Genomic DNA, 27,156 nt, shown 5'->3' on the forward strand with positions numbered 1-27,156 from the left:
CATATTTTGACGCGTAAATCAGCGCACGCGCCCCTAGCGGTAAATATGCAGTTACGATCCGATGGCGTAAGAGACTTACGCCTGTCGGATCTAAGGGAAATCTATGCGTAACTGATTCTAAGAATCAGGCGCATAGACACGACGGCGCAACTCAGAGATACGACGGCGTATCTGGAGATACGCCGCAGGGGTAACTTTACACCGGGAAAAGCCTAACGTAAACGGCGTAACTTTACTGCGTCGGCCGGGCGTACGTTCGTGAATTCGCGTATCTAGCTGATTTACATATTTCGACGCGTAAATCAGCGTACGCGCCCCTAGCGGTAAATATGCAGTTACGATCCGATGGCGTAAGAGACTTACGCCTGTCGGATCTTAGGGAGATCTATGCGTAACTGATTTTAAGAATCAGGTGCATAGATACAACGGCACAACTCAGAGATACGACGGCGTATCTGGAGATACGCCGTCGTATCTCCTCTGAGAATCCGGCCCACGGTTTTCTTGTCGGAATTTCCGATCGTGTGTACGCGGCATTAGTCATGACCGCGGCCGTTTCATCTGAGGGAAATCCTGAAAACATGACCTGTTGAGAAACATCGGTCTATCCTGGCTGTGCTGACTTTGTGAATGGAGTCTATTCAATGTTGAGAGAGGCTGCCCCCCCCCTCCTTCCTTGTGATGTGGGCGGGGCCTTCCCTGATCTTCCTGTCAGTCTGGCCGTTTCCAGGGAGACGGGAAAAAAACAGCCCGGAGGCCAACACCAGCCGGAGATCAGCTCTCGGGAGTCGGAGGAGGACGGAGAGACGGACGGGCGACTGTCGCAGGTACCCCGGAGCCTGGTGGAGGGTAATGTGGGGCGATGTGGGCGGCGCCCCTCTGCCTGCGTACTTATATAACTACAGAGACACAGAGGAGGGGGGAGGGGATTTATTAAAGGATAAATAGACTGTTTACTAGCGAGGGAAGTTGCACTTTGCAAGGGAATTTCCCCCAGAGCACCCTGCGCTATGGTCACATGTCAACTGGACAGTTAGCCGCGGGCAGAACCGCTGTCCCTGGGTGCAAGCTGCGCAAGGGCCAGTCAGATAGCCAGATTCAGGTAGTTACGTCGTAACTCTGAATCTGCGCCGTCGTAAATTTAAGTGTATTCTCAAATTGAGATACACTTAAATCTAGCTAAGATACGACCGCCGGCGCCGTCGTATCTTAGCTGTCTATTTACGCCGGCCGCTAGGGGTGTGTACGCCGATTTATGCCTAGAATGCGTAAATCAGCGAGATACGCCTATTCACGAACGTACGCTTGCCCGTCGCAGTAAAAGATACACCGTTTACGTAAGGCGTTTTCAGGCGTAAAGTTATCCCACCAAAAAGCTGGCCCAGCCAATGTTAAGTAGGGACGTCGGTCCCGCGTCGAATTTTGAAAATTTTGCGTAAGTCGTCCGTGAATGGGGCTGGACGTAATTTACGTTCACGTCGAAACCAATAAGTCCTTGCGGCGTACTTTGGAGCAATGCACACTGGGATATGTACAAAACGTCATTTACGTGGGGTCATGGTTTATTTACCGTATTTATTGGGGTATAGCACGCTCCCGCGTATATACCGCGCACCCCTGAAGTTGCCCCGAAATTCCTGTGGAAAAAAAGATTTTTGTACTTACAGTTTGGTGTCTTGCGCGGCGTCCATCGGCGGCCTCGTCGGGTCCGGCGTCCGTCTGCGGCTTCGGGTGTTCTCTTCGTCGGGTCCGGCTTCCTCCTCCCTGCTCGTTTCCCGCGCCGAGTTTGAATACTGCGCCGGCATATACCGAGCGCAGTACACTCGTGTATAGTCGGGCAGTCTCGGCTACACTCGCGCTCACGTCCTGTACGTCCAGGACGTCAGCGCAAGAGGAGCCGAGACTGCACGACTATACACGAGTGTACTGCGCTCGGTATATGCCGGTGCAGTATTTAAACTTGGCGCAGGAAAGCGGGTATCGGCGTATATCGCGCACCCATGATTTTGCCCTGAAAAGTGCACAGTATACGCCGATAAATACGGTACATAAAACACGCCACCTCTTCACAATTTGAATTAGGCGCGCTTACGCCGGCCCCATTTACGCTACGCCGCCGTAACTTAGGACGCAAGTGCTTTGTGAATACAGCACTTGCCTCTCTGACTTACGGCGGCGTAGCGTATATGCGATACGCGACGCCTGCACAAAGTTAAGCCAGTCTTTCTGAATCTGGCTAATAGTCCCTAATTGTATATAACTGCTCAAATGAGGGGCTACCCAGGAATAGGGGCTGCGCCGGTTATTGACTTGTACAATGGCTGACGCCTCTGGACGCAGCAGTACTCTGCGCTATGGTCACATGTGAACTAGACAGTCAGCTGCAGGGACAGAACCGCTGTCACTGGGTGAATGCTGCGGCAGATCGAGTTAGAGTCCCTGGCCCAGATTCACGTAGATAGGCGTAAATATAAGCGGGCGTAGCGTAACGTAGTTACGCTACACCGCCGCAACTTAGAGAGGCAAGTGCTGTATTCACAAAGCACTTGCGTCTAAAGTTACGGCTGGCGTAGCGTAAATGTGCGCCTGAATCAAATGAGGAACAGGGGGCGTGTTTTATGTAAACTAAGCATGACCCCCACGTAAATGACGCTTTTTTCGAACGACGCATGCGGCGCGCATGCTCAGTATCACGTTGAATTTTCAAATTAAATTACGCCCGCTCAATGCCTAGACGACGTGAACGTAACTTACGCAAAGTCCTATTCGCGAACGTTTTACGCAAACAACGGAAAATGTGACGCTGTCCCGACGTCCATACTTAACATTGCGTACGCCTCACTATAGCAGGGGTAACTTTAGGCCGGTCCGACGCCTTACGCAAACGACGCATATAGATACGCCGGGCGCACGTACGTTCGTGAATCGGCGTATCTACCTAATTTGCATATTCAGCGCTTAAATCTACGGAAGCGCCACCTAGCGGCCGGCGTAAATATGCAACTAAGATACGACGGCGTAAGAGACTTACGTCAGTCGTATCTAAGCAAAAATCCGGCGTATCTTGCTTTCTGGATACAGAAAAAAGATACGCCGGCGCATCCTAGAAGTTACGCGGCGAATCAATAGATACGACGACGTAACTTCTTTGTGGATCTGGCCCCCTAATTGTATGTAACAGGTCAAATGACGGGCTACCCATAAACAGCAGCTGCACTCCACAGCGGCACCTGTGGACGCAGCAGCACTCTGCACTATGGTCACATGAATTAGCTGCAGGTAGAGCCGCCGTCCCCAGATGCAAGCTGCGCCAGGGCTGGTCCGAGTCCCTAATTGTATGTAACGGCTCAAATTAGGCTGCATTCACACCTTAGCGTAGGCGATTTGCGACGTAAGTACCGCCATTTGCGGCAACAAAAAATTGGCGTTTTGTTCCGCGATTTGCTGCGACAAAACGCGCTGTTTTTAACCGCGTTTTTTTTACAGTGTATTGTCGGCTATGCAGAACGCCGAAGCCGCCCGATACGCTCGTCCAAAAAGGGTCCGGGACTTGTTTGAAATTCGGCGTTCGGCGTTCTATCGACGTACGGCGCTCTGCGTTAGGAGATGTGAACAGTCTCCATAGAGAACAATGCAATTTCGACCCTCCGGCGTATTGTAGCGTCGGGCTTCAGGCGACAAAACGCCTAGGTGTGAATGGAGCCTTAGGGGTTACCCATAAATCGTGCCTGTGCCAGTTATTTATTTGTACAATGGCTGACGCCTGTGGACGCATCAGCACTTTAGTCTATGGTCACACATGTGAGCTAGACAGTTAGCTGCGGGCAGAACCTCTGTCCCTGGGTGCAAGCTGCGCCAGAGCCAGTCAGAGTCCCTAATTGTATGTAACCCCCTCAAATGAGGGGGTTACCCATAAACAGCGGCTGCACTCCACAGCATCCCCCGTGGACGCAGCAGCACTCTGCACTATGGTTACATGTGAATTTGCTGCGGGTAGAACCCCTGTCCCTGGGTGCAAGCTATTCCAGGGCCGGTCAGAGTCCCTAATTGTATATAACCGCTCAAATAAGGGGCTACCCATAAACAGCGGCTGCGCCGGTTATTGATTTGTACAATGGCTGACGCCTCTGGACGCCGCGGTACTCTGCGCTTTGGTCACATGTGAACTAGACAGTTAGAGACAGAACCGCCGTCCCTGGGTGCAAGCTGCACCAGGGTCGGACAGAGTCACTAATGGTATATAAACGCTCAAATAAGGGGCTACCCATAAGCAGCGGCTGCGCCAGTTATTAATTTGTACAATGGCTGCTCCTCTGAACGCAGCAGCACTTTGGTCTATGGTCACATGTAAACGGGGACAATTAGCTGCGGGTAGAACCGCCGTCTCTGGATGCAAGCTGCGACAGGGCTGGTCCAAGTCCGTAATGGTATATAACCACTCAAATGAGGGGCTACCCATAAATAGCGGCTGCACCCGCCATTGATTTGTACAATGGGTAGCACTTCTGGACGCATCAGCACTCTGCGCTATGGTCACATGTGAACTGGACAATTAGCTGCGGGCAGAACCGCCGTCCCTGTATATAACCACTCAAATGAGGGGTCACCCATAACTGGCGGCTACACCAGTCATTGATTTGTACAATGACTGGAGCCTCTAGACGCTGCCGCACTCTGCGCTATGGTCACATGTCAACTGGACAGTTAGCTGCGGGCAGAACCGATATCCCTGGATGCAAGCTGCGCCAGGGCCAGTCCGAGTTCCAAACTGTATATAGCCGCTTAAATGAGGGGGCTACCCATAAACAGCGGCTGCGCCGGCCATTGATTTATACAATGGCCGGTGCCTCTGGAAGCAGCAGCACTCTGCACCATCGTCACATGTGAATTAGCTGCAGGTAGAACCGCTGTCCCCGGATGCAAGCTGCACCAGGCTAGTCAGAGTCCCTAATTGTATGCAACCGCTCAAATGAGGGGCTACCCATAAAAAGCGGCTGCGCCAGCCATTGATTTATACAATTGCTGACACCTGTGAACGCAGCAATCTGCGCTATGGTCACATGTGAGCTGGACAGTTAGCTGCGGACAAAAGCCAGAGCTAGTTAGAGTCCCTAGTCCCTAATAAACAGCAGCTGCGCCGGCCATGGATTGGTACAATAGCTGCTCTTCTGAACGCAGCCGCACTCTGCGCTATGGTCACATGTGAACTAGACGGTTAGCTGTGGGCAGGACCGCCGTCCCTGGGTGCAAGCTGTGCCAGGGCTGGTCTGAGTCCCTAATTGTATTCACCCACTCGAATAAGGGGCTACCCATAAACAGCGGCTATGCTGGTCATTGATTGGTACAATGGCTGCTCTCCTGAACGCAGCAGCACTCTGTGCCATGGTCACATGTCAACTGCTACAGCCAGAACCGCCATGTCCGGGCGCAAGCTGACCCTTCTGGATGCAGCAGCACTCTATGTTAAAGGGTTTGTAAAGGAAAAAAAAGTTTTCATAATAAGCATCCTTTACCTGCAGACATTCCTCTTTTCACTTCCTCATTGTTCGTTTTTGCTCAGAAGTTGCTCTATTTCTTCTCTGTTCTGTTCACTTCCTGCTTGTCTGATTGTTACTGACCACTGTGAAGGGAGGCTTTACTGCGGTGGTCAGTAACATGCTCGCCCTCTCCTGGGAACTACATCTGTGCGGCAGGACGCTCTCTACGTGTTAGAGACTTCAAGGAGGTGTGAATTACTGGGCGTGCAGCAAATTCATACTGGGAAATGTAGTTCTTACATGAACGAGCGATGCAAACCAGGAAGTGAATGAGAGAACAGAAACTAGAACGCCGGAGGTGATATAGATGAAGAAATTTAATAGGTGTTTACTCTTTTTTTAACAGTATCATTACACTATTCTGTCTGTCTACCTTGCAGACATTGGGGCAGATCCACGTACATCGGCGCATTAATCCGCCGGGCGTAGCGTATCTAAGATACACTACGCCGCCGTAACTTATCTTTTTTTTTTTCAAATCCTCAAAGAATTTGCGCCGTAAGTTACGGCGGCGTAGTGTATCTTTGGCGGCGTAATGGCGCGGCAATCAAATCTCTGTGACGGGGGCGTGTTTTATATAAATACGTCGAGACCCGATGTAAACAACGTTTTTTTTAACTGCGCATTCGCCGTCCGTGGGGTTATCCCAGTGCGCATGCTCGAAATGAAACCGGAACAAGCCAATGTTTAAGACGGTGACGTCATTCTACGCAAATCCCTATTCGCGAACGACTTACGCAAACGACGTAAAAAATTCAAAATGCGAGGCGGGAACGACGGCCATACTTAACATTGAGTACGCCTCATAATAGCAGGTTTAACTATACGCCGGAAAAAAACCGAGCGCAAACGACGTAACAAAATGCGCCGGCCGGACGTATGTGGATCGCCGTAACTAGCTAATTTGCATACTCGACACGGAATTCGACGGAAACGCCAGCTAGCGGCCGCCGAAAAATTGCACCTAAGATCCGACGGCGTACGAAGACGTACGCCTGTCGGATCCATCCGAGATGCCGTCGTATCTTGTTTTGTAGATACAAAACAAAGATACGACGCGCAAAATTTGAAATTACGCGGCGTATCAATAGATACACCGGCGTAATTCTTTCGTGGATCTGGCCCTATAATTTTAGGCAAAACATTGTTTTCCTTTACAAATCCTTTAAGGCAACTGGACTATCGGCTATGGCCAGAACCATCATGTCTGGATGCAAGCTTCTTGCCCATAGAGCTGCCCATTGAAATGAATAGGCTGCCCTACATGCAACGCAAGGAAACGCATGAAACCTCACGTGCGCTCCGATGGTGTGCATGGAGTCTAAGGCCAGATTTGCATTTGCGTTTTGCTTTCCCGCAACGCACAGAAATGCCCTGCTCTTTTGCAGAAGTGTAATTTTTAATGGAACCTCCCATGCATCTGGTAACACATGCACTGTCATGCGCGCCAAAACGCAAGGTGTTGCAGCACGACGCATTTCGGCGTGATTTCTCAAAAGTGTCAGTGACTTATCTTGAGTATTTTTTTTGTGTGCGTATAGCCCATTAAAATAATGGTACCAATGAAGCCTTACAACTTGTATTTATAAAGTCACTGGTAAAAACTGCGAGACGCATCTTGAGTCATCTGCGTGGTGACGTCACATTGCATTTTAATGTACGTTCCTCCTGCAAAAGCTTGTGGTTGGTTCTTCCCACTTGTGACTGTAAATTTACTGAGCTTCCGACAATTCTCAATCATTTCATTGTGACATTTATCATGTCAGGGGCCCCAATAGGTGGTAATTATAACTGCAAGATGCATCTTGAACAATCCGCGTGGTGACGTCACATTGCATTTTAATGTGCGTTCCTCCTTGGAAAGCTCCATGGTTGGTTCTTCCCACTTGTGGCTGTGAATTCATCGAGGCAAAAGCTTCAGACATAACATTCCCAACCACGTCATTGCAAACTTTGTCACGTCACCGGCTCCATAGGTGATCATTAAAACGGCAAGACGCATCTTGAATCATCCGCGTGGTGACGTCACTTTGTAATTTAATGTGCGTTCCTCCTGGGAAAGCTCCATGGTTGGTTCTTCCCACTTGTGGCTGTGAATTTAACAAGCTTCCGACATAACATTCCATTTAATAATCCCACACCGCATGAATGCAGCATTAGAGGACCCGTCCCACCACCAATCCTTTTTATAAAGACGGTGTCACCCATTTTCTCCAGATGGTGTCACCCATGTCCTCGAGTGGTGTCACCCATGTCCTCCAGATGGTGCCACCCATGTCCTCCAGTGGTGTCACCCATGTCCTCCAGATGGTGTCACCCATGTCCTCCAGATAGTGTCACCCATGTCCTCCAGATAGTGTCACCCATGTCCTCTAGATAGTGTCACCCGTGTCCTCCTGATGGTGTCACCCGTGTCCTCCGGATGGTGTCACCCGTGTCCTCCGGATGGTGTCACCCGTGTCCTCCAGATGGTGTCACCCCGTGTCCTCCTGATGGTGTCACCCGTGTCCTCCTGATGGTGTCACCCGTGTCCTCCGGATGGTGTCACCCGTGTCCTCCAGATAGTGTCACCCGTGTCCTCTAGATAGTGTCACCCGTGTCCTCTAGATAGTGTCACCCGTGTCCTCTAGATGGTGTCACCCGTGTCCTCTAGATGGTGTCACCCGTGTCCTCCTGATGGTGTCACCCGTGTCCTCTAGATGGTGTCACCCGTGTCCTCCTGATGGTGTCACCCGTGTCCTCCGGATGGTGTCACCCGTGTCCTCCAGATGGTGTCACCCGTGTCCTCCAGATGGTGTCACCCCGTGTCCTCCTGATGGTGTCACCCATGTCCTCCATGTACTGTACATACACAGCAGCTTTGCTCTCCTGGGGACACCTATTATTCTATATGACGCAGGTCTAACCTCCCTCCTGGGGCTATACAAGGCTTAACTCCTTCATGTCCGGGGGTAAGAGAAACCTTGGAGAACGGACCACATTTTCACCAGCATCTCTTGGTTTACTGAACAATACGTCACTATGACATTTATCACGTCACCAGCCACAATAGGTGCTATTTAAAACTGAAAGACGCATCTTTAATCATCTGCGTGGTGACGTCACATTGCATTTTAATGTATGTTCCTCCTGAAAAAGCTCACTGGGTGGTTCCTCTCACTTGTGTCTGTGAATGCAATGAGAAGGGAGCTTCTGATACAACATTCCCAATTGCGTCATCGTGACATTTATTACTTCACCACCCCCCATAGGTGGTAATTAAAACTGCAAGACGCATCTTGAATCATCCGCGTGGTGACGTCACATTGCATTTTATTGTACGTTTCTCCTGGGAAAGCTTGTGGTTGGTTCCTCTCACTTGTGGCTGTGAATTTAACAAGCTTCCGACATAACATTCCATAAAATAATCCCACGCCACATGAATGCGCCCCACTACCAATCCTCCTTATATAGACGGTGTCACCCATGTCCTCCAGATGGTGTCACCCGTGTCCTCTGGATGGTGTCACCCATGTCCTCCAGATGGTGTCACCTATGTCCTCTGGATGGTGTCACCCGTGTCCTCCAGATTGTGTCACCCGTGTCCTCCGGATGGTGTCACCCATGTCCTCCAGATGGTGTCACCTATGTCCTCCGGATGGTGTCAACCGTGTCCTTCGGATGGTGTCACCCGTGTCCTCCGGATGGTGTCACCCACGTCCTTCAGATGGTGTCACCTGTGTCCTTCAGATGGTGTCACCTATGTCCTCCAGATGGTGTCACTTGTGTCCTCCAGATGGTGTCACTTGTGTCCTCCAGATGGTGTCACTTATGTCCTCCGGATGGTGTCACCCATGTCCTCCGGATGGTGTCACCCATGTCCTCCGGATGGTGTCACCCGTGTCCTCCATGTTCTTTACATACACAGCAGCTTTGCTCTCCTGGGGACACTTATTGTTTTCATATGACGCAGGTCTAACCTCCCTCCTGGGGCTATACAAGGCTTAACTCCTTTATGTCCAGGGGTAAGAGACATTTTTACCAGCGTCTCTTGGTTTACTGAACAATAAGCTTCGGGCAACGCAGATGATTTTCCACTTCGGAGGCTGAAAACAAAAATGTCAAAATCGCTCTTTTGTGCTACTGTGGGAGATTGTTGGGTGATCGTTAAGAGATTAGTCTCAAAGTAGGTGTAATCCCTAACTGAATGGTATTTAGTGTGCTAAAGCACCGTGTATCATACGCACAATATACTTTGTTTCATCTACTTTTCATCCTTTGTTGCATCTCAGCGCTGCAGATCTCCTGCAGCCTCTTTGCAGCCACTTCCTGTCTACATGTATTCCAGTGATGGCGGCATGGCATATTTCATTTCGGTGGGGCCGGGTTGTGGCTCCGTGTCTGAATGGACACAGGAGAAAGGGGCCAGGAGCAATGAAGAGGGACCCGAGAAGATCAGGGCTGCTCTGTGCAAAAGCAACCGCACAGAGGAGCTGAGTATTATACCGCGTACACACAATCATTTTTCGGCATGAAAAAAACGTTGTTTTAAAAAAATGTCATTAAAAATGATCGTGTGTGGGCTTCACATCATTTTTCCGAGTTCTGAAAAACGCCCAATTTTTTTTTTAGAACATGATGCATTTTTTAAACGATGTCGTTTTTCGGGTTGTAAAAAATGGTCGTGTGTGGGCTAAAACGACGTTAAAAACCCGCGCATGCTCAGAAGCAAGTTATGAGACGGGAGTGCTCATTCTGGTAAAACTAGCGTTCGTAATGGAGTAAGCACATTCATCACGCTGTAACAGACATAAAAGACGGGATTTCCAGGTACTCAGATGAGACACCAGGATAGTGTCTGCAGACAGTTGGAAACCATGGAAAGAAGCAGGACTCAGGCAGAGCAGAAAAGCCAGTTCAAAGCCGGGGTCAGGTACCGGGTGTGGACAAGAGCAAGCGTGGTCAGATGGAGAGCCAAGGTCACAGACAGAAGAGCAGGATCTCTCTGGTGTATGACCTTGGCTTTCCACCTGACCAAGGTGGAGTAAGGTCCGGCTCACGTATATATACGTCATCATTTTAAAGATGAATATCTCAGTAACTGCAGCAACTGCTGCCACATCCGCGATATCCATCTTTTCCGTGGCCGGTCCTTTAAACGATAACGGTGGTCTCTGTGGCAGATTCGCCGCAAGATCACTGTTATCGGCAGTGGGAGAGGGGCACCCCTCCCGCCGCACTCCCGCTCCCTCCATTGCTTACTGGAGCCGTCGACAGCGGTGGAGGCGATCGGGTCCTTCACGCTGCTTGGTGTGGATACGAGTGAGGGCAAGATGGACCCCACCCGTCTCTATAGCATAGCAGGGCGGAAGCAACTTCAAAACGTCACTTCCGCCCATGCATCTTAAAGGCACATTTTTTTTGTTGTAATTTTTTCAAATGACAATTTTTTTTTTATTATTGCATTTTAGTGTAAATATGAGATGTGAGGTCTTTTTGACCCCCAGATCTCATATTTAAAGCGGAGATTCACCCGTATATACGACTTTTTCCCCTTAGATGGATGCTCGTTTTGTCTAGGGGAATCGGCTAGATGTTTTAGAATATGGGCCGTACTTACCGTTTACGAGATGCATCTTCTTCGTCGCTTCCGGGTATGGGCTGCGGGACTGGGCGTTCCTATTTTGATTGACAGTCTTCCGAGAGGCTTCCGACGGTCGCATCCATCGCGTCACGATTTTCCAAAAGAAGCCGAACGTCGGTGTGCAGGCGCAGTATAGAGCCGCACCGACGTTCGGCTTCTTTCGGCTACGAGTGACGCGATAGATGCGACCGTCGGAAGCCTCTTGGAAGACTGTCAATCAAGAAGGAACGCCGGCTCCCGAAGACCCATACCCGGAAGCGACGGAGAAGATGCATCTCGAAAACGGTAAGTACGGCTCATATTTTAAAACAACTAGCCGATTCCCCTAGACAAAACGAGCATTAATCTAAGGGGAAAAGATCAATAAATAAATAAATGGGTGAACTCCCGCTTTAAGAGGACCTGTCATGCTTTTCTATTACAAGGGATGTTTACATTCCTTGTAATAGGAATAAAAGTGACCCATTTTTTTTAAACAAATGTGTGTATAAATAAATAAAATCAAGTAAAATAAATAAGAAAAGAAAACATTTTTTTTTTTTTAAAGCGCCCCGTCTCGACGAGCTCGCGCGCAGAAGCGAACGCATACGTGAGTAGAGCCCGCATAAGAAAACGGTAGTCAAACCACACAAGTGAGGTATCGCCGCAATCGTTAGAGCGAGAGCAATAATTCTAGCCCTAGACCCCCTCTAACTCAAAACATGCAACCTGTAGAATTTTTTAAACGTCGCTTATGGAGATTTTTAAGGGTAAAAGTTTGTTGCCATTCCACGAGCGGGTGCAATGTTGAAGCGTGACATGTTGGGTATCATTTAACTCGGCGTAACATTATCTTTCACAATTTAAAAAAAAATTGGGCTAACTTTACTGTTGTCTTATTTTTTAATTAAAAAAAGTGAATTTTTTTCAAAATAAGTGTGCTTGTAAGACCGCTGCGCAAATACGGTGTGACAGAAAGTATTGCATTGACCACCATTTTATTCTCTAGGGTGTTATAAAAAAATATATATATATATATAGATATATATATATATATATATATATATATATATTTATATATATATATATATATATATATATATATATATATATATATAATGTTTGGCGGTTCTAAGTAATTTTCTAGCAAAAAAAAACCTTTTTTAAACTTGTAAACTGTGGGCCAGATTCTCGTAGGAGTTACGCCGGCGTATCTCCAGATACGCCGTCGTAACTCGGAGTTTGAGGCGTCGTAACTATGCGCCTGATTCTTAGAATCAGTTACGCATAGATTTGTCTTAGATCCGACCGGCGTAAGTCTCTTACGCCGTCGTATCTAAGTTGCATATTTATGCTGGCCGCTAGGTGTCGTTTCCGTCGATTTACGCGTCGAATATGGTAATGAGCTAGATACGCCGATTCTCAAAACGTATGTGCAGCCGGCGCATTTTTTTACGTCGTCACTTTTATAGCACTGATCGCTGTGTAAATGTGAATGGTTCCAAAATAGCGCCAAAAGTGTCCGATGTGTCCACCATAATGTCGCAGTCACGCAGATCGCCACCATTACTAGTAAAAAAGACTCCATCAAGTCCATCTATAATAAATAAAATAATAATAATATCATACAATCCCATACACCCAATTCTATACCCACAGTTGATCCAGAGGAAGGCAAAAAACCCCAGCAAAGCATGATCCAATTTGCTACAGCAGAAAAAATTCCTTCCTGATCCCCCATGAGGGATGTTCCCCATGTCAACTTTACCTATAGACGCTCTAACTTTTGTGCAAACCAATCAATAAACGCTTATTGCGTTTTTTTTTTTTACCAAAAATATGTAGAAGAATAAGTATCGGCCTAAACTGAGGAAAAAAATATATTTTTTTTATGTATTTTTGGGGGATATTTATTATAGCAAAAAGTAAAAAAATATTGCGCTTTTTTTTTCGAAATTGTCGCTATTTTTTTTTAATATAGCGAAAAAAAATAAAAACCACAGAGGTGATCAAATACCACCAAAAGAAAGGTCTATTTCTGGGGGAAAAAGGACGTCAATTTTGTTCGGGAGCCACATCGCACGACTGCGCAATTGTCAGTTAAAGCGACGCAGTGCCGAATCGCAAAAAGTGCTCTGGTCTTTGGCCAGCCAAATGGTCTAGGGCTGAAGTCGTTAATGTCTTTGTATGCTGCAGAATTACCAGTACCCTTCACTGGCTACACTTGAACTCAATCATGTGGAGGGGTTTCCTCATGCTTTTGTCCATATACTGTAGGTAGGTGTGATGGACAGGTATACACAAATGTCTGGCTATGTAGGGTAGTTTAGCTAAGTATTTACAATATGCTAACCATGACACATTTTTGTTATAGATGTAGATACATAACACAACATGGAGAAGTATGAGAAGATATTAAAAATCGGCCGAGGCGCAACAGCTGAGGTTTTTCTTATGAGGAATACAGAGACCAAAAAAACATATGCTGTGAAAAAAATTAAAGTAGACGCATCTAAGCGTACCAGAACTAAAGAGTCTATCCTTCGCGAAGCAGTTATCATGGGCAAACTTATCCACCCAAATGTTGTTGTGTGTCATGAATACTTCTGTGACCCGGAGGATGAATTTGTATTTATCGTCGAAGATTATTGTGACGGAGGGACGCTAGATGACCACATCAAGCAAAGGAACGGTGTCCTCATTCCAGAAGACACCATCATGGACTTGTTTATTCAGTTGACGATGGCCATTCAATATATCCATTCCTTGAAAATTCTTCACAGAGATATCAAAGCTTCAAACGTCTTCCTCACCAAAAAGGGCACAATTCGGCTTGGGGATTTCGGTATCTCCAAGATTATGTCTAACACTATGGATATGGCAAGCACGTGCGTGGGAACGCCCTATTATCTCAGTCCAGAGATGTGCCAAGACGTGCCGTATAGTTCCAAGTCAGATATTTGGGCTCTTGGATGTTTACTTTATGAAATGTGTAACTTGAAACCAGCTTTTGATGCAACGAACTTATTAAGTCTGTTTTTCAAAATTGTGAGAGAGAATTATGCCCCCCTGGCAGACTTCTACTCCACCGAATTACATCTGTTGGTTAAAACCATTCTGGACAAATGCCCTGAAACTAGACCTAGTGCAAATAGCATTCTATGTTTTCCCTTTGTTCAGGAACATTTAAAACAATTCATACAGAAACATGAGTTTTATTTATATAAGCAAACTTTGGAGAAGAAAGACAAAGAAGACTTTGGTTCATCGGAAATTCGGAGCAAGACATCCATGGCCTACCATGATGTTTCTAAAGAAGACTATCGATCGAAATCTGCTCCACCAAGCTCTCACAGACTATTGGTTGGTTCTTGTGAATTGTGGGATTCTGAGGAATTATCGGGTACCGCCGATGGATCTGACTACTCTGAGGACTTTGACAAAGACAGTTTGGCCTCTGTTGAGGAAGACCTGGATGTGGAAACTTGTCAGAATGAGGAGATTCCAGAGGAGCTTGGTAAGCTTCCAAGGTTACATAGTTACATAGTAGGTAAGGTTGAATAAAGACAATAGTCCATCTAGTTCAACCTGTGTAGGTTTACCAAGTATGACTAGACTTTGTGGACTGTACAGAGAGAACCAAAACGCATGTAAGTGAATAATTAAGTTTATTTAACCACTTGAGACCCGCGCTGTAGACAAAAGACGTCCACAGCGTGGCTCTCAATTGCCGGGTGGACGTCCCTGGACGTCCTGCTATTTACATTCCCCGAGCGCGCCGCCGAGGGCACGCAGTGGGGAAAAACTGTGCCCGGCGTGTCACGTGGTGCCGATGCGGGTGCCTGGCGGCCGTGATGTCCGCCAGGTGCCCGCGTTTTTTTTTTACCAAAAATATGTAGAAGAATACGAATATCGGCCTTAACTGAGAAAAAAATATGTTTTTTTTTTTTTTTTATTGGGATATTATTATAACAAAAAGTAAAAAAAATATTGTGTTTTTAAAAAAAAAAAAAATCAGTGCCCATCAGTGCTGCATATCATCAGCAAATCACCTCATCATCAGTGCCCATCAGTTAGGGAGAAAAATTATTTATTTACTACGTTTTGTAACAGAATCAAAGAAAAACTTTTTATTTTTCAAAATTTTCGGGCTTTTTTTGTTTATAGCGCAAAAAATAAAAACCGCCGAGATGATCAAATACCACCAAAAGAAAGCTCTATTTGTGGGGAAAAAACAGGTTCGGGTACAGGGCACAGGGTTCAGGTATCAGGTACAGAGACAAGGTCAGGATACGAGATAACAGATTCAGGTCAAGGCGCAAGGAAAAGATACCAAGGCAACTAGAGAGTGTGAGTTGCTGGGTATTTATACATATCTTCTGCAATCAGGCTCAGGTGATGCCTGACCGCAGGAGATAATGTTGGCTCAACACTGCCAGAAAACACCCGCTGGTGGACACCGGTACTACGGCCCATGGATCCAACAGTGCCACCAGCAGGTGAAACCCTTTACTGCAGGTCCTGGCTGTTAGAAGACACCTGCTGGTGGACACCGATATTACGATCCATAGAACCGACAGCGCCACCAATGGGTGAACCCTTTCCTGACAGTACGTGTGTCAGTTTCTATAATTGTTTCCCTTATCCCTGTATGTTGGGTTCTTTAAGATACACACAGTCACACAAAAGTTCTCTGAACTTTCGAGCGTTACGAACGCAGTGACGTACAACACTACAACGAGGCGAGAAAATTAAGTTCAAATGCTTCCGAGCATGCATCGAATTGTTTCCGAGCATTGTTTTTTTTCCCCATCATAATTGCATACAGACTAATGGATTTTCCGATTAGGAATTTTTACCGTCGGAAAAAGTGGGAACCTGCTCTCAAACTTTTGCTGGTGGAAATTCCGACAGCAAAAGTCTGATGGAGCCTACACACGGTCGGAATTTCCGATGAAAAGCTCACATCAGACTTTTGCTTCTGTAAATTCCGCTCATGTGTACGAGGCATTAGTGTGTCCCACACACGTCATGCAGGCAATGACATGGACACCCAAAGACAACCCTCCCAATCTACAGAGAAGAAAACAGAAGACCCTGCCTGAACCATGTGGAGGAAATTTCCCAAAGCAAGAGGAATTTCCCTCTTAAGCCCTGTACACACGATCGGATATCTGAGGGAATCTAATCCGATGGATTTTTTCGTCGGATATCCGATGAAGCTGACTTTCGTCAGTCGTGCCTACACACCATCGGTCAAAAATCCGACCGTGCCAAAACTCGGTGACGTCAAACACTACGACGTGCTGAAAAAAATTAAGTTTAATGCTTCCGAGCATGCGTCGACTTGATTCTGAGCATGCGTGGATTTTTGACCGATGGACTTTCACACAGACGATCGTTTTTTTCTATCGTTTTTTTACCCATAGGAAAAATTTAAAACATGTTCTATTTTTTTTCACCGATGGAAAACAAACCGATGGGGCCTGAAAACAGTCCATCGGTCAAACCGATCGTGTGTTCAGGGCTTTAGACAGTTATCCCAAAACATGTGTTTCCATTGGACATTTTCCTGTTACCTCTAGTTCTGTAATTCCCCTCGTTGACAATTGACACATTCTCATGGATAATGGTCACAGTACAGATAGCGGGGTAGATGGGGACAAAGACAGCATTAAAACTCAACAGAAAGTCTACCCTTCACTACTCCATCCAAAACTAAAGTGTTTTTGCCTAGAGATACACTTTAACTCTTTTTTTCTTTGTTCATCAGTTACATAGATTTTTTTTATTTTAAGGTATTGCTGGTGATGAAGGGCCTGATGAATACCCTGATGATTTTGAAGAGGCTGAAGGAAACACTCTGGAAATGATGGTGAACCATGCTCGCTCAGTAATGGATGTGTCTGCTGATAATGACAGCTTCCATGATGATCAAGAAGATGAGGGCGTCCATACTTTGTCAGAAACACTAAAGACACTTTGCCAGCAGTGTATAGGTATGTGACTAGTTATTACTAGATATAGGTACAGTATGTGTCTCGAAAGCTATATCCAACCACAGTGGCGGCTGGTGGTCAAAAATTTTGGAGGGGCGCAAACGAAAAAACAAACAAAAAAAAACAATTGCAGCCTCACTGTGCCCATCAAATGCAGCCACTGGGCCCATAAAATGCAGCCACTGGGCCCATCAAATGCAGCCACTGGGCCATCAATTGTCACCACTGTGCCATGCCATCAAACGCAGTCACTGTGCTATGCCATCAAACGCAGCCACTGTGCCATCAATTGTCACCACTGTGCCATGCCATCAAACATAGCCACTGTGCCATGCCATCAAATGCAGCCACTGTGCCCATCAATTGTCGCCACTGTGCCATGCCATCAAATGCAGCCACTGTGCCATGCCATCAAACGCAGCCACTGTGCCATGCCATCAAACGCAGCCACTGTGCCCATCAATTGTCGCCACTGTGCCAATTGTCGCCACTGTGCCCTTTAATTGTCGCCACTGTGCCAATTGATGCCACTGTCACTGTGCCAAATTTCGACACTGTGCCAATTGATGCCACTGTGCCCATTGTCGCCGCTGTGCCCATTGTCGCCACTGTCACTGTGCCAATTGTCGCCGCTGTGCCCTGTAAAATGCCTCCCCCCCCCCGCCCGGCACTTACCTTTCTGGGGGTCAGCCATCCTCCTTCCACGTCCCTCGATGTCTTCTCCCGCCCTCGATGACGCTTCAGCCAATCAGGTTACCGGTAACCAGAACTAGTGAACCTGATTGGCTGAGATGCCTGTCAGTCTTATCCAAGGAACGCACCCCCCATACGTCCTTTAGATAAGTATCTGGAAGCCGAATACAGCCTGAGGGCTGTACTCGGAAAGCCTATCAGAGCCGCTGGCTCTGATAGGCACTTCCACACAGCCAACCAGCTGCCGTTATTCAGATGGCCGGCGCTCACCATCCGGCCCGCCATCTGAATAGTCGGCCGCAATGCATGAATCTATGTATTGTAATCAGTGGCGGTGCGAGAGGGGGCGGCGCTCCGGCGCCCACTATGGACGCACCGCCACTGTCCAAACAGCGTGCCAACAAACCCAACCTACCTTTGAACCATAACATTTAAACTTCCTTTTATAGGCTGAAATAAAATACACATTGTCTTCCCTGACACATTCAGTACAGCCTATCAAAGATAAGTCTGTCCAAACCTCCTTTTTCCGAAACAGCTTTTCCTGAGCTGGCTTCTTCTCTTGGAACTTCACCACGATTCTGCCTACTTCTCCCTGGATTACCTGGTCTGAGCCAATGAGACTACAAGGGTGATTGATGCCATTGCTCCTCCCCTTATTACAGTTCCCACGCTTGGTGATTGGTCACTCAGGCTAGCAAACTGTCACATAGAGTTCTCGTGGTCCGTTAGAGAAAGGGCGATCTATTTACTTGATATATGGGGTCTCAAGTGCAGTTCCTGATATTGAAGGGTCGCACATAATATTTAGAGTATGTATTGCTACAGAAAGTTGTCAGAGACTGCAGACATGCAACAGTAGATCACTACAACAGGGGATTGTGTACATGCTATGGGAGTTGCTGTAGACAGGGGACATGATATTGGAGTTGTTGTAGACTTGGGGACGTACTATAGGAGTTGTTGGAGACTGGGGACATGCTATAGAAATTGTTGGAGACTGGGGACATGCTATAGAAGTTGTTGGAGACTGGGGACATGCTATAGAAGTTGTTGGAGACTAGGGACATTCTACAGGAGTTGTTGGAGACTGGGGATATGCTATAGGAGTTGTTGGAGACTGGGGACATGTTATTGAAGCTGATGGATACTGGGAACATGCTTCAGGAGTTGTTGGAGACTGGAGACATGCTATAGGAGTTGGTAGAGACTGGGGACATGTTATAGGAGTTGTTGGGGACTAAGGACATGTTATGGTAGTTTGAGGGACAATAGGGACACGCTATTGGCATTTGGTGAAGAAGAAATACGTGTTATAGGAGTTGTTGGAGACTGGGGACATGCTCTAGGAGTTGTTGGAGACTGGGGACATGCTATAGGAGTTGTTGGAGACTGGGGACATGCTATAGAAGGTGTTGGAGACTATTGACATGTTCTAGGAGTTGGTAGAGACTGGGCACATGTTATAGGAGTTGATGGAGACTGGGAACATGCTATAGGAGTTGATGGAGACTGGGGACATGCTATAGGAGTTGATGGAGACTGGGGACATGCTATAGGAGTTGTTGGAGACTGGGGACATGCTATAGGAGTTGTTGGAGACTGGGGACATGCTATAGGAGTTGTTGGAGACTGTTGACATGTTCTAGGAGTTGGTAGAGACTGGGGACATGTTATAGGAGTTGATGGAGACTGGGCGCATGTTATAGGAGTTGATGGAGACTGGGAACATGCTATAGGAGTTGATGGAGACTGGGGACATTCTATAAGAGTTGATAGAGACTGGGAACATGCTATAGGAGTTGTTGGAGACTGGGGACATGCTATAGGAGTTGTTGGAGACTGGGGACATGCTATAGGAGTTGTTGGAGACTGTTGACATGTTCTAGGAGTTGGTAGAGACTGGGGGCATGTTATAGGAGTTGATGGAGACTGGGGACATGATAGGAGTTGTTGGAGACTGGGGACATGCTATAGGAGTTGTTGGAGACTGTGGACATGTTATAGGAGTTGATGGAGACTGGGGACATGCTAGAGGAATTGTTGGAGACTGGGGACATGTTAAAGAAGTTGTTGGAGACTGTGGCCATGTTATAGGAGTTGGTAGAGACTGGGGACATGTTATAGGAGTTGATGGAGACTGAGGACATGTTATAGGAAATGTTGGAGATTGGGGACATGCTATAGAAGGTGTTGGAGACTATTGACATGTTCTAGGAGTTGGTAGAGACTGGGCACATGTTATAGGAGTTGATGGAGACTGGGAACATGCTATAGGAGTTGATGGAGACTGGGGACATGCTATAGGAGTTGTTGGAGACTGGGGACATGCTATAGGAGTTGTTGGAGACTGGGGACATGCTATAGGAGTTGTTGGAGACTGTTGACATGTTCTAGGAGTTGGTAGAGACTGGGGACATGTTATAGAAGTTGATGGAGACTGGGCGCATGTTATAGGAGTTGATGGAGACTGGGAACATGCTATAGGAGTTGTTGGAGACTGGGGACATGTTATAGGAGTTGATGGAGACTGGGGACATGCTAGAGGAATTGTTGGAGACTGGGGACATGTTAAAGAAGTTGTTGGAGACTGTGGCCATGTTCTAGGAGTTGGTAGAGACTGGGGACATGTTATAGGAGTTGATGGAGACTGAGGACATGTTATAGGAAATGTTGGAGATTGGGGACATGTTATAGGAGTTGGCGGAGACTGGGGACATGCTATGGGAGTTTGGTGGGGGGGAGGGGGATAGGGTCATGCTATTGGTGTTTGTTGGAGAAGAAAGACATGTTATAGAAGTTTGTTGGAGACTGGGGACATGCTTCGGGAGACAGTAATATACTAGGGACACATTACATTAAATTGCTAGAAATGATGGCTGTGACAGCCCCTTTACAATTCAATAATTGTACATTTGTGCTTCCAACAGCCGTCCATTTTTTTTACTATGATAAAAAAAAACATAAAAGTGAGTAATCACCAAGACACAGACTACTATCTTCTGGAGCTCCTAGGGCCACAAATTGGGATCCTGGGTGACAGAGCTGGAAGGTAGCAAAAGAGCATGGATGGGGTGAGCATACTTTGCTGAGAAAAGCTGCCAGTAAGCACTATCATAGTCCTAAATGGGTAAAGTGACAGTGTCTCTTGAAGGATCTGTTGATGTTTTGAGATCTAATAGCCTCCCACAGAATCCTATTAAGCCACATATAAAACCCTGCAAATTCATTGTTATAACATGATTATCTGTGCTTTCCCTAGATAACGTTGGTCCAACCTTGTACAATGAGCTCTCCAGTCATTTCCTAAAAGGACTGACACCAGAAGATCTTCAGCCCCAGTTTGAACACAAGATGGGTCCAGACAGACTTGAGACATGCTACCTTGTCTTCAACATGGATCCGGATGCTTCCAGTCCCACATTGGAGTGATTGCCCATTGGACATTTTCCATAGTCGAAATGTTGAAAAGCGCCACACCAAGTGCCGATTATTATCATACTTTAGGTTATTGGTTCTGTTTGTAAAACGTGAAGGAACTTTTCTCTTGAATGTATTTGTGAATATGTATTTGTACCGCATCAATGAACTCTACTGTTACATAATGTGCTGTTTCTAACCAGTTGGTACAGAGCACAAAGTTAAATACTAAAAAGTTCAGTTTTTAGATCTTCTCATTTCTACTTGTGTTTATTGTGGGAATGCATTGAAGCTATGCTTCTTCATTCAGGTAAACAAGCTTAAAGCGCCCAAATAAAGTTTACCCTACCAACCCCCTCTAGCTAATTCCTCAATTCCATAAAAAAATAACTAAAGGTCACATGACACACCAAGTTCCATGTTTTCCTTCTTTATCAAAGGAGCTATGGTGGGTCTTTCTTTGGGTGATGTCTGGAGATGTGAACGCTTATCATTGGTCGTCCATTGTTGATGTCTTCATATTTTCCATACAGAGTCTTATAATCCCTTCTAATTTCTTACATTTGTGGTCACATAGCACTCCAAGGCCATTGGTTGTCCATTGGTGGGGTCTTCACATTGTCCTAAAGAGTCTTAATATCCCTTTAATTACCTAAGTTAGTGGTCACATGGCACTCCAAGTCTTGTATTTTTTTTTCCTCAGCAATGGAGAAAGGGAAGGTTTTTTTTTTTAGGTTCGGATATTGCTGTCTGGAGATGTGGACACTTCCCATTAGTTGTCCATTGGTGGTATCTTCCTATTGTCTTAAAGTCTAAACGCCCCTTCTAATTACTGAAATTTGTGATCACGTGGAATGCCAAGTCCTATGTTTTATTTCTTCGGCAACAGAGAGGGGAAAGGTCTTTTTTTTTTGCGTGACAAAATTGTTGTCAGGAGATGTGGACACTTCCCATTGGTAATCTATTGAGGGTGTCTTCAAATTGTCCTGAAGAGTCTAAATACCACTTTATATTACCTATGTTTGTGGTCACATGACATTCCAAGGCCCGCTATTTTTTCATTCAGCAACATAAAGGGGCGAGTCTTTCTTTGGGTGCCAATATTGCTGTCTGCAGATGTGGACACTTCCCATTGGTTGTCCGTTGGTGGTGTCTTCATATTGTCCTTAAGAGTCTTAATACCCCTTCTAATTACCTAAATTTTTGGTTACATGGCACTCCATGTCCCGTGTTTTTTTTTTTCTTCTGCAATTGAGAAGGGGATGGTCTTTCTTTGGGTGCCACTATTGCTGTCTGGAGATGTGGACACTTCCCATTGGTTGTCTATTGGTGGTGTCTTCATATTTTACAAAAGAGCCTTATAATCCCTTTTAATTACCAAAATTTTTGGTCAAAAGGCACTCCAAGTCTCGTGTTTTTTTCCCTTCCGCAATTGAGTGAGGGAGGGTCTTTCTTTGGGTGCCAGTATTGCAGTCTGGAGATGTGGACACTTCCCATTGGTTGTTCATTGGTGGTGTCTTCATATTGTCCTAAAGAGTCTTAATATCCTTTATAATTACCTAAATATGTGGTCACATGGCACACCAAGACCTGTGTTTTCTTTCTTCAGCAATAGAGAGGGGGAGGATCTTTTTTTGCGTGCCAATATTGTTGTCTGGCGATGTGGACACTTCCCATTGGTAATCCATTGTCCTGAAGAGTCTAAGTACCCCTTTTAATTACCTATGTTTGTGGTCAAATGGCACTCCAATTCCCATTATTTCTTCAGCAACTTAATGGGTTAAGTCTTTTTCTGGGTGCCAATATTGCTGTCTGGAGATGTGGACACTTGCCATTAGTTGTCCATTGTTGGTGTCCTCATATCGTCCTGAAAAGTCCAACAACTAGACTGGCTGGTGGTGTGCAGCAGTTGATCACCAGTCTTCACTCCTGAAAGAAGTGCTGCGGAGAGTCATGTAAACATCCATTAATCCTAACTAATATTAGAAGACTACGGTAAGACATTCACCCATTGCCCTGGGGACTTTGAAGGATTTCAAGTGTATGTCAGGGTGCAATTAAGCCACACAAATCATTGTTTTACTCCGCTTTGGCCAGATGCACATGCAGAACAGATGTAGGTGTATATTGCAAACATAGCTGAATATTATAGAGCCATTAATTCCAAACTGCATACAGCTGTTTCAGGCTTTGTAGCCATCATCAGTGCAGCCCATGGAAACCATTTACAAAAAGTGGGAGGATGGGGCAGGGACCCTAGAGTTATCCTAATGATAAAGGAGTTGTACTTGAGTGACACATCTGGATTCTGGGCTGGCAGCTCCTCCACACCAAAAGATTTACAAAGTTTCAATGCGATCACAGGGCCAACATGTTTGGGGTCAGAGAACACCCCCCTTCAGCAGGGCTTTAGACTTGGAAAATAAAGTCTGCTGGACTGAGTTAGAAATACAAAATATAGGGTACTAATACCGGATAGTCAGCAGTAACCGAAACCAGCTCATAGTGACTGACCCCCGAAATGCATTGGATTTATAATAAGTACTTTTCACTTGAAACTTAAATTGGTGGGCAATCTCGGCCCTCCAGCTGTGGTGAAACTGCAAATCCCATCATGCCTCTGCCTCTAGGAGTCATGCCTGTGATTGTCAGGGTCTTGCAATGTCTCATGGGACTTGTAGTTTCAAAACAGGTGGTGGGTTGGTGATGGTCATGTCCATGAGGGACACACAGACCTCTACAGACTAGACAATGGCACCCTCACTGCCGTTAGGTATCAGGATGAAACCCTTGGACTCATTGTCAGACCCTACGCTGGTACAGTGGGTCCTGGGTTCCGCCTGGGGCAGGACAATGCATGGCCTCACGTGGCGAGAGTATACAGCCAGTACCTGGTGGATGAAGGAATTATTACCATTGAATGGCCCTCCACACTCACCTGGCCTAAATCCACTAGAACACCCTTGAAACATTATGCTTCAGTCCATCCGACCCTGCCAGGTTGCACCTCAGTCTGTTCAGAAGCTCAGTGATGCTCTGGTCCAGATCTGGGAGGAAATACCCCAGTACACCATCCGTCGTCTCATTAGGGGTATGCCCCGACATTGTCAGGCATGCATACAAGCACTTGGGGGCCATACAAACTACCGAGGGCCATTTTGAGTTGCTGCAAAATGAACTATTTGGATTTCAGCAAAATGGACTAGCCTGCTGCATATTTTTTTCACTTTGATTTTCGGGGGGGCTTTGAATTCAGCCCTGTAGGTGGATAATTTTAATTTCCATCAAATGATGTGCCATCCTTTCATTCCTAACACATTACCCCGTCCACATCAGTATAGATATCCAGCATCCAGATGTATCCCCATTGAGATCTGATGTGTTTTTAAAGTGTTCCTTTAATTTTAGTTTTTAATCAGTGTTTAAAAAAACATTTGGCCTTGCTACTTTCATAGCAGGTGCTGCTGTAAATTTGGAGGGGGGTCAGAGAGTTAGTTGCCTCTGATCATGTTTATTTGGCTAAATTTAGGGCCTCTGCTCTGGCTGTACTGTGTGTCCATGGTTGTTATCTGGGGAACCTTACACCCCCAGACAACAGGTGGCAGCAGTGAGGTCAGGGTCGTGTGGATGCTTCTCCTCGGCAGCCAATCAGGAGGGTTGGTCGCCTCGCTGTGCATGCTGGGGAGAGGTATTTAGGGGGCAGACGCCATTGGTTCGGGGTCGTCGTCCTCGCCGCCATCTGCCTGGGCAGTCGTCCCACCACCCCTACTTAAAATCCCGCTGGTGAAAGGGCCGAGAATGACACCCCTTTACTACCAGAGTAATCGTCACAATGCAATGTAACCCGTCTCCTGGCTGGTTGGCTGATTTAGCAAGTGACACATATACGGTATTCATTAGCAATGGCAATCTACCATATCTTCTTATGGCCAGCATACTGTTCCTTAGACTCTTTACTGTATCTTCTCTAACCCGTGCAGTCCCCTGATTTAAGCCCTGTTCTTTTGATAAGCCATGCACGCGCCCCTTTAGAGACTTCAGACCAGGCTTTTCAGATGAACAATAAAGATCTTTTATTGAGGTAGTTGCAGGTAACACACAAACAGGTCTTAAAGATATCTTCCACACATGTCCATAGCTCTCTGGTGCCCAATAAAGCTATCATACCTTAGGCAGTTGGCAAGATCATAAAAGCCATCCTTTCAAGGCAAGAGTCTATTTGGGCAGTAAATCTACACAAGGTAGCAAGCAATTCCTTAGAGCAGGGGTCCCCAACCCCCAGGCTGTGACCTGTTGAAGGCTGGGCCGCACAGCGGGAGGTGAGCAGCGACCGCGGCCCACGATATCACAGAACGTGGTGACCGCTCACCTCCCTCTGTGCGGTCATGCCTGTGTGTCTTCTTCTGCCCTGTCGATGATGTCATCCTATCAGCAGAGCAGGGGGACGGAAGTAGCTGGAGCTCTGCACAGAGAGCGGGAGTCTTCTCATATTAACCTACAGGTAATCACCTGCTTATAAATATGATAAGTTGGGCAGCTCCCACCCTCCATCCATATCTGCAGCTCCTCCCGCCTCCCGCCCTGCTGATAGTATGGCATCGTGTGTGACGGGAGACCCTGAAGAGAACACACAGGCTGAATCCTGCCTCAGCCCTGCGAAAGGTAGGACTATGCAAGGGAGGCAGAGAGTGAAAGGGGGCACTGTAAAGCCTCGTACACACGATAGGTTAACCAGAGGACAATGGTCTGAAGGACCGTGGTCATAGGTTAACCGATGAAGCTGACTGATGGTCCGTCACGCCTACACACCATCGGTTAAATAACCGATTGTGTCAGAACGCGGTGACGTAAAACACGACATGCTGAAAAAAACGAAGTTCAATGCTTCCAAGCATGCGTCGACTTAATTCTGAGCATGGGTGTTTAACCGATGGTCGTGCCTACTAACGATCGCTTTTGACCTATCGGTTAGGAATCCATAGGTTAATTTTAAAGCAAGTTGGCTTTTTTTTTAACCTATGGTTAAATAACCTATGGGGCCCACACACGATCGGTTTTGACCGATGAAAACGGTGTGTACGAGGCCTAATTAGAGGGAAAAAGGGTGGGGCATAACTGCAAGGGGCACTGTGATGGGGGCGGCTGTGATGTAAAGGGGCATTGTGATGGGGGGCGGCTGCCAGAGGCAGTTCTAGGTTTTGTGAGGCCTTAAGCAAAACTTGGACACAGGGACCATAATGGGTAAAAAAAATTCAAGCAGAGGCAAATTAGATGGTCGCGGGGCCCCTGTGAGTGCGAAGCCTTAGGCAACCCCTAATTTGCCTAATTAAAGAGCCACCTCTGGCGGCTGAAATGTAAAGGGGCATTGTGATGTAAACAGGACTGCAGTGAAATGCATATGTGCCCTTTAGAATGCAGTCCCCTTAACATCACAACCCCCTTTACTTTACAGTGCAAACCCCTTTACATCACAATGCCCCCCTTACAGTGCAATCCCCTTCCCAACACAGCCCCCCTTTACAGTGCGGTCCGTGTTACATTAATGTAAAGGGGATTGCACTGTAAAGGGGCACTATGTAAAGCGGGGCTGTGATGTGAAGGGTAACAGAGGACACTGTGGGACTGCCTTAAAGGGGGAACTGTGATGTAAAGGGGGACTGTGGAGACTGATATGAAGGGGAGACTGTGCTGTAAAGGGGGGGGGGGGATGTGGTGTGAAGGGGGGCTGAGGACCGACTCTGTGAATATCCCATCACCAACTGCCACTGCAGTTGACCTGAATAACCCCAGAGGATAAACATAGCAAAAGAAAAACTTTTATCCCTTTGGAGGCACCTGCTTACAGGCATGTTCCTTAAAAAAAAGAAAATCAATTGTGGCAAAAAAAAATCGGTATGGAGTGTCA

General features: G+C 46.7%; 2 protein-coding genes across 3 annotated transcripts in view; one reads left to right on the forward strand and one right to left on the reverse strand.

Moving 5' to 3' along the window:
* The window catches only part of LOC120914512 (nascent polypeptide-associated complex subunit alpha, muscle-specific form-like), a 32,581-nt gene extending 21,930 nt beyond the window's left edge, over window positions 1-10,651 (reverse strand). The window contains exon 1 of the mRNA XM_040325188.1: window positions 10,351-10,651. Coding sequence (XP_040181122.1) covers window positions 10,351-10,651 — 301 coding nt within the window. The remainder of the gene's footprint in view (window positions 1-10,350) is intronic.
* On the forward strand, window positions 708-21,505 carry LOC120913116 (serine/threonine-protein kinase Nek1-like). 2 transcript variants are annotated; one of them, XM_040322832.1, is made up of 4 exons: window positions 708-849; window positions 13,514-14,656; window positions 16,938-17,138; window positions 21,094-21,505. In XM_040322832.1, the coding sequence occupies exons 2-4, from the start codon at window positions 13,534-13,536 to the stop codon at window positions 21,261-21,263; spliced, it is 1,494 nt and encodes a 497-aa protein (XP_040178766.1). In that variant the 5' UTR covers window positions 708-849; window positions 13,514-13,533; the 3' UTR covers window positions 21,264-21,505. The 2 variants fall into 2 exon arrangements, with proteins under 2 accessions (XP_040178766.1, XP_040178765.1); XM_040322831.1 differs by having other exon boundaries at window positions 708-827.
* Window positions 21,506-27,156: the final 5,651 nt, after the last annotated feature.

This window comes from Rana temporaria, chromosome 9 (assembly GCF_905171775.1).
Source record: "Rana temporaria chromosome 9, aRanTem1.1, whole genome shotgun sequence".
Classification (NCBI taxonomy): Eukaryota; Metazoa; Chordata; class Amphibia; order Anura; family Ranidae; genus Rana; species Rana temporaria.